The 12,371-nt window shown below is 32.4% G+C and overlaps 2 protein-coding genes across 2 annotated transcripts; both read right to left on the bottom strand.

Annotated features, from left to right (window-relative positions):
* Positions 1-835: 835 nt before the first annotated feature.
* Positions 836-2,695, bottom strand: LOC143555718 (uncharacterized). Its single transcript, XM_077045223.1, has one exon. It carries the CDS (start codon positions 2,342-2,344, stop codon positions 983-985), a length of 1,362 nt encoding a protein of 453 aa, XP_076901338.1. The 5' UTR covers positions 2,345-2,695; the 3' UTR covers positions 836-982.
* A 556-nt stretch (positions 2,696-3,251) lies between these two features.
* On the bottom strand, positions 3,252-4,100 carry LOC143555723 (uncharacterized). The gene has a single exon (XM_077045227.1). It carries the CDS (start codon positions 4,098-4,100, stop codon positions 3,252-3,254), a length of 849 nt encoding a protein of 282 aa, XP_076901342.1.
* Positions 4,101-12,371: the final 8,271 nt, after the last annotated feature.

Below are 12,371 nucleotides of genomic sequence, written 5' to 3' on the forward strand. Positions count from 1 at the left end.
TAGAACCCATCAACATAATTACAACCCATTTAAATTAATCTTAATGCTATTTCACGTCTCAACTAAAATTCAACTTTAGAAACGGTTACAACTTTTCAACATATTATTTACAACCCGTCTAAACAACTTAACGAATCATTTCTCTAATTAAATCATGCTACTAATTTAATATTCACCAACGAGTCAAATCTTCATCTAGTTACTATTTATTATTATAATCGACAAGCTGGTCCGAAACCCAAATCAAACCGTACTACACAATGCTAGTACTATTTATATTCTAGACACGAGTAATTCCCACTTAGACATTTGGTAGGGTAAACTTCAAACTGTAACGAGTTAAAACAACCGGTACGCACTAAGTATAGTCAAAAGAATCAACTTTCAATTAATGGATCAAGGCGGCCCGTATCCATTTGATATTCATAATAAATCAAAACATACTAATAAGACTTGTAACTTCTTAAAATAGATGTAAGATAAACTTACCTTTGTTCGCAGGAGCTTGATTACACTTCGTCCATTTGACTCGTTGGCTTCCAAGCTTCAACATACCTAGCTTGTTAAAGTCAACTTTCAACAAGTTAAAATACATAATGTGGACACTCGGCATTTGTATTCTTTATATTTTCATACCACTCTCATTCATACCGAATAATTAAGACTACTCCCATTCACAATCTCAGAATCTCAATCCTACATTATAAAATTAATTTCTCTCTCTTCAATCTACAAAATTTAACCCACTCCAATCTTTTACTCCCATTAACAACCCAATCTCATCCTTTTTTTATTAAATAAATTCAATTTATAATTAGTTTGATTAACTATATAAATATAATTAAGTAATTATATTTTTTTAAATATAAAAAACTTTAAATATATATATTAATCAAACACATTTTATAAAATAGATAAAAATAAGTTACAATAGTAGCATGAAATACAAAATTACACATATTGATGATACAAAACTACATACTTATTCATCAACACCAAATTTCTGCCATATATGCTCAATCAAATCGTTTTTTAGAATGTTATGAGCTTCTCTATTACGAAGTTGTGCCCTATTCGTCATATAACTGGATAGGCTTGCAATTCGTTCAGTAGAGTATTGAAAGAGTGGTTCATCATCTTCACTAGAACTCATTCGTTGTCGGTTTGTAGGCCTATCATTAAGGAATTCTGATGGATCATAATAGTTAAAGTACGTGTCTCGTTCATCCTCAACAATCATATTATGCATGATGATACATGCAATCATAACTTTCCCCATGGTATCTTTGTCCCACAACTTACATGGGTGACGTAGAAATGCAAAACGAGCTTGTAGAACTCCAAATGCTCGTTCCACATCTTTTCTAGCGGCCTCTTGATGTTTAGCGAACAACTTGTGCTTTCGAAGTTGTGGACAAGTTATTGACTTGACAAATGCGGCCCATGAAGGATATATACCATCAGTAAGATAGTATGCCATATTATAATCCCGACCATTCAAGACGTAGCTCACATTTGGTGCCCGACCTGTCGACACATCATCAAAAATAGGAGATCTTTGGAGGACGTTAATGTCATTGCACGTACCCGGTGTTCCAAAGAACGCATACCGTATCCATAAGTCATATGATGCAACGGCTTCCAAAATGATTGTTGGTTTACCGCTTCGACCTGCATATTGCCCAGCCCAAGCAGTGGGACAGTTTTTCCATTCCCAATGCATGCAGTCAATGCTGCCGATCATACCTGGAAATCCGCGTTCTTCCCCGACATGAAGTAATCTTCTTAAATCATCTTCATTGGGCCTTCTAAGGTATTCTTGACCAAAACATGAAATGACACCTTCAACGAACTTTAGAAGAGAATCCCTTGTTACAGTGTCACTCATTCTCAAATATTCATCTTGTGAATCTGTTGATGTCCCGTAAGCCAACACTCGCATGGCGCCGGTACATTTCTGCAAGTTTGAAAGGCCTTTTCTTCCTGTAGCATCACTTCTTTGTTGAAAATATACATCATTTGTGGTAACAGCGGCCACTATACGGAGGAATAATGGTTTGCGCATTCGAAATCTACGCCAAAATGTGTCTTCACCATATGTTGGTCTGTCAAAAAAGTAGTCTTTCATCAAACGTTCCTCCCCATGCTCGCGTTCACGATCACAATACCTTCTTCTTGATCTAGGAGGATGATCTCCTATGATCATATTTGGCATACTTATAATAAATTCTGTAATTATGTAATCAAGTTGCCGATTTTGCTCAGCAACCCTAGCTTCCCATTCATCAAATTCATTTGAGTTAGATGAATCGGAACTCTCCGATGGGTAATCATTCAGAGACATTTTCCTATACTTAAGAAAGGAAGAGTTATTATTGGATAATACTCTTTCAATGTTATACTCTCATTTATATAGAATAATATTAACCTCATATTGGTAGATTATTTATCTAAACAAAATCTAAGCATCCAGTAACATGGTGACACGTGGAAACAAAGATAATGTTTGGATATCTAGTTGATAACGCCAGATTATTTTATCTAAACAAAATCCAAGCAATGAGTAAAACAGTGACACGTGGCAACGAAGATAATGTTGGATATGTAGTTGATAACACCAGATTATTTTATCTAAACAAAATCCAAGCAATGAGTAAAACAGTGACACGTGGCAACAAAGATAATGTTGGATATGTAGTTGATAACACCAGATTATTTTATCTAAACAAAATCCAAGCAATAAGTAAAACAGTGACACGTGGCAACGAAGATAATGTTGGATATGTAGTTGATAACGCCAGATTATCTTATCTAAACAAAATCCAAGCAATGAGTAAAACAGTGACACGTGGCAACGAAGATAATGTTGGATATGTAGTTGATAACGCCAGATTATCTTATCTAAACAAAATCCAAGCAATGAGTAAAACAGTGACACGTGGCAACGAAGATAATGTTGGATATGTAGTTGATAACGCCAGATTATCTTATCTAAACAAAATCCAAGCAATGAGTAAAACAGTGACACGTGGCAACGAAGATAATGTTGGATATGTAGTTGATAACGCCAGATTATCTTATATATACAAAAAACTAAACATCCAGTAAAAGGAAGATAATGTTGGATATATAGTAGATATGCATTACAAACTAGTGAAATAGATTACATATGAAACATATTACATGCATAAAGTAAAACACACATACATAAAAACCAAATATATTACAAATGCATAACAAACCAACTAAAATTAAAACACACGGTGAACCAGATTTAATTTGACGAACCCATAGAGCTTCCTCATCAGATGACGCTTCATCATTTCTTCTTCAGGCGACAACAACGGCTTTTGCAACAGTGCTGTCAACTGCATATGTTGCATTTCCTCCCGCTTACCTTCCATTTCCTCCCGCTTCTTTTCTATTTGCTCTCGCTTCCTTTCTTCCTTTTCTTTTTCAAACTCGAGTCTTTTTTTCATGAGTTCAATTTCATCATTTCTAGTAAGGTTCAATACACGAAGCTGTTCAGTAAACTCCTCAGAAACCTTACCTTTTTCTTTTGCTTTACTTTTGGCTGCATCTCTACCTGTTGGACGCTGAATTGTTGAACCACCACTACTTGGTGTGTCTGGGTTGGAATTGACATAGTCGCCTTCTTCGGTAGTCCTTATTCTTTTTGTGCTTTCAGCGCTTTCTTCATCACCCACTTCACATTCAGGACGGGAACGTGTTGCATCATGGTTAATCTGTAGATCCCACTTAGTGTGCTTACACATAACTTCATTAAAAACGACAGTGTCGTTAAACGTCTTTCCCCCATCTTGCTCGTAAAGTTTATGAGCATTATTCTCAATTTCTTTCATGCTCATTCCACTTCTTCTTGCACGATATGCTTCCTGGTACGCACCAACCCATTTACTCCCAGTTTTGCTAAGTCGGCCAAAACGACCTTTTAATTGATTTGCATTCCTTATACCAAGCTTCTCTGGATTTTCTTCTTGAGCTGCATCGTACAACTTCCTTACTTCTTCCCAAAAATTTTTTTCCTTTTTGTTTTTACCTTGAACTTTATCTTCACCAGCCAAAAACCAGGATGACATTAAAGCGACATCTTCATCAACATGCCACTTTCGGGGTTGGATTTCTGAAATTTGTGAGGTATGTTTTGAAGTGTTTTCATTGACATGAGCTTGAGTTGGATTTGAAAAGGCTAAGAGTTTTCGTAGGATTGGGTATTGAGATAATCTTCAGAATCTCCAAGATTCATGTGAAAGTTTGAAAATTGATGATTCATTGTAGGAATATGAAATCAGATAGAGATGGAAGGTGTGAGTGAATATGAAAGTTCTTATAATATTTATAGGGTTAAAATACGAATTTAGGTATTTATTTTATTTTTTTGTGAACAGATAATGTTCGATTTTTAGATTATAAATCCTATCCAAAAAATATGACTAACCAATAGAAAACTAGTGGTTCAAATAAGATAATTCAATAATGGTTAAAACTAAAATTTTACATAAAAAATACGATTTTTTAAACAAACTCCATTTTTAACGAAATTTATACCGGAATGCTCACAAAAAAAACTAAGTAAGACTGTGTTTTTAGATTTTTTTTAAAAAGTCAAAGATAATAAGTTATAAAACAAAAACCAAAATATATATATAAATAATTGTTATGAATTAAAAATAAATAATAAAATGTGGGATATGTGGGATAAACAAAATCTAAGCATCCAGTAACATGGTGACACGTGGAAACAAAGATAATGTTTGGATATCTAGTTGATAACGCCAGATAATGTTATCTAAACAAAATCCAAGCAATTAGTAAAACCGTGACATGTGGTAACGAAGATAATGTTAATATTTAATTTGTATTAAAAATGCAAATTTTGAAACGAACTCCGTTTTTAATAAAATTTATACCGGAATGTTCACAAAAAAAAAACTAAACAAGATTGTGTTTTTAATTTTTTTTAAAATTTTAAATATTATAAGTTATTTAAGAAAAATCAAATTATAATTAAAATTAATTATGTTAAGAGAAATATCAAAAAAAAAAAAATAAAAACCAACCAACCCAAGTGTGACACTTGGATTCCATTATCTTCAAACATGGTTGCAATCTTGATCGTGGTTGCAATCTTCTCATGGCTTTTTTAATTTTTTTTTGTCCGATCTTGTAGGCATTGGATCACCAATGGGCATAGTCTAACAAGCCAAGAATCATCAATGTGTTCATCAAGTTATCAGTTAAACATTTTCAAGTCATTTATCCACTTCCCCCGTTTTAACGGTTAACTCAATACATATACGACTAGGCTCTACTTAGCAACTTCATACATTATGGAATTAATTTACATTAAAGCAGTTATGTCATAATTTCTTTTAAACAAGTGCGCATACCATTTATTATTATGAAGAAAACTATTTTCAGTACTGCACCTTTTGTGCAGCACCTATTCACCTCAACTTTTGACCAGTTAAAAGTTAGAACTAACTTAATATGCTCAAAAGTAAAATGTAGTAAACTCACAGAGGTTTCCAAGCATATAAAGTTCACCTTTATCGGAGCTATGGTTTATTATATGTGATTTTTAGCACAACAGGCCAGCAACCTATTTTATGTCAAAACAGTATGCTGAATCTATTGTATTGCTCTAGAAACTAACTGTTTTGAACAATATTTCATCCGAAACAGCTTTTCATGTTCACATATAAAACGTAGTAGACTCAAGGAGCTTTTCAAGAATATAAAATACATCTTTCTCGGATTTTTATACTATTTTATATGATTATTCAAAGAACAGGACAGCAACATAATTTAACTTCAAACAGCATGCTGTCATCATTTTAATCTACTGTTTTGATCCATTTTAAGTCTGAATTAGTTTATCGTGTTCAAGGATGAAACCTAGTACATCAAAAGAGGTTTTCAAGCATGTATAATACACATTCACCCAATTTTTCTATGATTTTATACGAATGTTATTGACAACAGTAATATGAATTTCACATCTTAACAACTCTTTTAATTCCTTGTTGGTTGAGACATTTTCACAAACACCTTGTGTGCATTCATTTGAAATCATTACTTTAAATCTCTACACACGATCTGAAATGCCTATTTGCTCACACATTTTAACAATGACCTCTTATGTTTGATGCATTACAACAATCAAATTATGTGTACAGATTATAATCGTATAATCACATCCATAAAAGATCTCTAATTTATCAATTGTGTTAATCAAATATGGTATACTCTTGAACACAGTTTGACACTACTATGATAGAATCAACAATTATAACTAGTAATAAATAACATAATCAATATTATCACTATCAATTCATCAATAATCACATAAAACACATACTAGATCATCATGCATGAAGTGTAGATAACAAAGCCCCAACTTTAGGGTTAGAAACACTTACCCAATAATCGATCTACTAGACGATGATTATGTATTTTCTAATGCTCGATTTGATAATCGATTTGAGAAGTGAAATCATCTGTTCTCCTTTTTGCTCGTTCTCTTCTTCTTGCTTGTTTTCTTCTTTTGTCCACACACACATCCAGAACATCCAAAAATATACATCACCCACCCTTTTGTTTTATTTCCTCTTTGACCCCTCTTTGGTTTAAAATCCATATTTATAAAAATCTTGAAATTTGGGATGTTACATAATTGTTGTTTAACATCGAGTTACAGACCAATCAACAAACGGGAACGAATTTGTCAACCAACTGATCTCAACAAAACTCAAACCCTAACATTTTTTGACATCTCTAGGGTTCTAATTAATCATGTTGAAAACCCCCGTTAGATTTGATCGCAGGATGGTTGATGAAGTTTGGAGCAAGAATCAAAGTGATGAAGAAGAGTAATGAGCTTCAATCGATGTTTATGGATTAGGTTTGTAATTGGGAGGAGGTGAAGGTGATGATACTTAGGAAAAATAAAGCGTTTTAGCCATATAAAACTAAACTACTCTTTGGTCATACAATCTCGTATAAGTGGTCATATATTTTAAGCATTTTAGCCACATTACTAATAAATACAATGGTTGTTCGTCATTTTCGCCACATTATTAAAAATGTGGCTAACAAATGTGACATTAGGCCACACAACGTAACATAAATGGCTATATCTTTTACCTTTTAGACACACATCTTATCAATACAAAAGCCGTTCGTCACATTTGGCCACACTATTAAAACATGTGGCTAGTTAAATGTCACAGTTTGTGGCTAATGCATGTGTTTTTGGTCACATGTATCAAAAATCAAACAAACTATGATTGTAGGTCACATTTCGCCACACGTTTTTATAATGTGGCTAGATTTTGTCACAGTTGTTTTCAAAGTGTGGCGAAAAGTACCTGAGTAGGTATAGAATGGTCACATGAAGAATAACATGTGTGGCCAAAACATTCTGGAAGGTTTTCAAACATGATCAAAGACCTTTTAGCCACACATTTAAGCCAAAGTGTGGCAAATCGCCCAGACCACATGTGTGGCTAAAAGTTGATATTCACGTAGTGAAAGTTTCCTATTATAGTAATTTTTAATTTTTGATAATTCTATCTAATTCAATCTTCCCACTTTGATTAAGTACAATTCTAAGTTTAATTCATTCAATTAGTTTGGTAGGGTTTCATGCAACCTAAGTGTTCTATCCAATTTTGTTCTTTCAATTTGTCATTCAACAAAGTTTCCTTATTTAGTAAGTTGTTTGCTAGTTCCATCAATGTGTTAACTAGTCCATCTTTTTAATCATGCATCCTATATTAATTCAAGTATGCAATTCATCACATATCAAACACATTCATGCCAAGTATCCATATCAAAATCAAAAATTCAGCTTTTCTTAAATAAAGTTTCCTTAATTAGTAACTTTAACAATCTTTGTTAATATTTAAGTACCAACTATTGATTCTAGCATATATCCTATCTTATTTTCAATTAGATTATTCCATATTATTTCTTGATTCAACAATCCATCCAAAATCCCTAATTAATCCAAAACCCAAAAATCCCCAAATTTCAATTATGAAAAAACTCTTGTTTTATTATCTCTAACAACAAGTTCTTAATAATCCAAGTCCTTACTAACAATCTAATGATCAATAATTAACCAAAATTCATCCTAACATCAAACTTAAACATCAATTTCATCCATGATTACACTTAAATACCAAGTATTCAACAATGTTTCTAATCAATCTTAACAATCAAAGTATGAACTTCAAGATGAATGTATGTATGTATAAGTGGGTTTAATACTTCCTTTACACATACACACATACTCACGGCTCAAACACACACACACAAGCATCCAAAATTTTCAATCTCTAAGATCAATCTCAACTCAAGAACACCTATTCTAACCAAATTAACCATAGAAATTAACTTATAAACATAACTTACTTGTGTTATTGAAGATCTAAAGATGAAAATGAGAGTGTGGTGGGTGTGAATGTGATGATTCTTCTTCCTAATCTTTCTCCTAGTTGATAATCTTCATGATTCTTGATCTAAATTTGATTGTAAGTGTGTGTGTGTTTATGATTAGAGATTTTGAATTTGTGTGTGTGAAGAGTGTGTGTGTTTGTATGTGTGTGTACCGTATATATAATGAGAGAAAGAGGGGATAGGGTGTTGATGCGTAGTGTAGGGTGGTGTGTTGTAGTGTTTATATTATTCCACATAATATGCTAGTGTTTAGGTAGTAATGATTGGTAAGGTTTGGGTTGGTGAGTTGTGATTCGAGGGAAAGAAAGGTGGGGTGATGATGTGGAGAGATGGGGGACGGCTAAGGGAGGAAGGGTGGGGAGAAAATTGGGTTTCAAACACTAATCTTAAGTTTCCTTTTTAATGTATAACGAATTTTAGCTAATCAAACGAATCCCGTTTCTAATAATTTTTGTTAGACTTTGGACGAAATTGGATTCTTGATAATGCAATCCTAAGAAACAAATTTTCTGAAAAACTTGGTGTCGGGTCCTTACGGTGTCCTCTACTGGCTTTCGAACACTTATTTTCTAGTTTTTGCGATTCGAACCTTCTAAAGTTTAGTTTATATACTATCTCTAATATTCTAATAGAAATTTTAATTTTTCGAGACCATTTAGACACGTTTTGGATTTTATCTGTTCCTAAGTCGCCACCCGTAGTCATTTTGCGCAGTGTTGGCTACGCGACAAAATTGGACTTTTTCAAACATGATTAAATATATTTCAAATATTTTTTGGAGTTTTTGGACTAAAATAATATCACCTATTTATTATATTATTTTATTTACGTAAACACAATTATATTATCGCGGTTTAGGCTAATTTTTAGTCGGGTGTCACATAAAAAAGTCAAATACAGTTACCAAATAAAAGTTACAACATTAACCCCTTCACTTTACTTAACTTTTATAAATTTTAAAAATAGTTACAACTATGATTCTTTATCTTTCACTCTTATGTGATTTTATTTTCATTTTTAACTCAATTTTCCTCATTATTTTTAAACATTAATAACTTTTTCATGTGATAATATTCTTTTAAAAGAAATTACACCATAAAAACGAGCATGCTTTTCTCTTTAATTATAGTATCATATTGTTATAGTTTTTTTTTGTTTAAAAAAATAACATTTTACGTAGGGGCGTTTGCGGTATGGTTTTGATGGTTTTTAAATTAAACCGTGGGTCAAACAGTTAGTAACCGGTTTTTGTTGTCGAAAAACGAAATGAACCTTTGGAAATTGAAAACGACCGGCAAAAGGTTAATGAAAAAAATCAATGGTGAAATCAAACCAATGACCGGTTTGAAAGTTTTTTCAGTTTCAAATCGAACAACGAACACCCATAAACTTGTAACATGATTAAAAAGTTATGTGTTTCCCGCTGCATCGCGTGGGCACCTGTCTAGTATATATTTATGTATGGCCATCATGATCATTTATATAATAATATAATAATCAATCAAAGTTAATTAATTATACCTTATTATTATATATTAGTTAGGTAATTGTTGATGAACCAAATTACCATTTCTTACTAATCAAGAGTTTCCTCCTGAGTGTATATAAATATATGAAGATGCTAATTAACATAATACAACATAACCCTAAACTTGACATAAAATTTGTCCACCTCTCTCCCTCTATATTATTCGATTTCTCAAGAACCTTAATCCCCATCACTAATATACATCCTAAAGGAGAACTCGACAAAGCTGACTATTATGTCGTATGGATCTTTCTCAATAGTCGTGGCTTCTCTCTCTTTTATGACATGTATGTTTTAATTATAGGTTTATCATAATATTCATGTTTTCTATTACATACATGAAGAACTAATCCACACGAATAGCTTGCATAAAGATAGTAACATATGTTAGTGACTTGCATTTGATAATGAGTCCACTAATTCACTATTTACAAGCCTTGTCAGTGTTACAGAATTGATTTAGATTTTAGCAAGTAATTTTAGGTCAACACAAGTCTTAGGTACGTATTAATGGTCTATGTTTGATGATTGGACTGATAATTCACTATTAATGAACCATGTCATGCGCGCGCAAGTGACTTATATTATGTTATAACAAGAAATTTATGTCAGAACAAGTGTAATAGGTGTTAAGGGCATGTATATGATGATAAGTACATGCACCAATTCATATCGTTTATTTTTGTCATGCGTCGAACAATGACTTATTTTAGGTACAATGCATGAGTCATTTTATGTCAATAGGTGCATGTTAAGGACATATGTTTGATGATTAATTAGTCCATTAATTCACTGTTAATGGACCTGGACGGGCCTTATCATGTCTAAATGACTTGTTTTAGATACACCAAGTGATTTTAGCTGAACATGTCATTTATGTGTCAATGAATTATGTTTGATGGTTCGAACATAATTAATTCACCATTAACTGGCCTTATCACGCACATGTTAATAACTTGTCTTAGGCCACATTACAATCTTTTTTGCAGAAAGATGGACAATTATGTTTGTACCACATTAAGTTTAAAATTTTATAGAAAAAATAAAAATATTTATGTGCATCATATTTTTTTTATAATTCATTGTTTTACTACAACACATTTTTGTACTATGTTGCAGTTGTGAGCTCCATTTTATCCAAAAACAGGGCAACATATTATCATTTCCAAAGATTACCAATAAACATATGCTGATGATTTGCACCATATAGGTTTTCCACCCTCACGTTTTGAGCACACATGTGGAAACCATTTGTGGGCACTTATAGATCCATTTATTCCAAAACCATCATTCTAGCATCAATTAGAAACACTGAAAAACATCACATTTGACACATTCCACTTTTGAAAACACCAATCCAATTCAACCAACAGTATGTGATGTTGACAAATGTTACCACTTATCATTTATCAAGAATGAAGAATGTGAATATCAGTGAGGCGTCATCAGTACGATAATACAAAATTTTCAGAAATCATCGCTGACAAGCCCATGACTAACTTGTTTCAACCACCAACAGCTGAAAAGTCTAACAAGAAATCTCATTTGAAATCATATCTTCACAGCTTAGCACAAAACCTTATCTGAAAATATAATCCTTTAAATTTGTTAGTAATCACTAAGAGATTACCCACCAGTACTGTGAATTTTAAATTTTTTATTGCTCATAAGGCATTTGCCTTGATCCATCGGTAATCAGTCCACTGATTAGCGACGGCTATTTTGCTCAATAACGCTCATAAGGCATATTATATGTCCCTTTTTTATCATCGGTTTTGTCTACTACTGAAAAGTTGATATTACCTACATATTTTAATGATTTATTTGGCCCAACTATCTATTGTGAAAATTATCCCTTAAATTATTGCCTGACGATAAAGAGACGGCTAGTCCATGATATATATAGATTATATAAATATGAATATCTGATTATATTCATCAGTAGAGAGAATATTGTTTACAATTTTTTAACAGACTCCGGTATATATATAACCTAGAGAATATAAATTACACAAAACCAATAAAAAGCTAACACCCTAGTGATCAACGAATCAAAATTGAAGTGAACAAATTATTAATGTCCCAATAAAAAGCTAACACCCTAATTTACCACAAATTAAATTGACGAGTTGCACGTTTAAGAAAAATAAATCGATAGCAAATTTTTAAATTTAAATAGTATTTCAAAATTTTAGCAACTTCTAAGCAACAAGCAAGACTATATTATATCCAGCAACTAACTCACAACACTCAGCATGTGGCGGGTCAAATATGGACTCATTAGTCGATATAATATGGTACTAAAAGTTAAAAATGTTGTAGTTAGCATCCACATCTATCACTATATATATCAAACCCA

The sequence above is a fragment of the Bidens hawaiensis genome, unplaced genomic scaffold (assembly GCF_021521415.1).
Source record: "Bidens hawaiensis isolate Kalapana, Puna unplaced genomic scaffold, B.hawaiensis_p1.1 tig00018272_1, whole genome shotgun sequence".
Taxonomy (NCBI): domain Eukaryota; kingdom Viridiplantae; phylum Streptophyta; class Magnoliopsida; order Asterales; family Asteraceae; genus Bidens; species Bidens hawaiensis.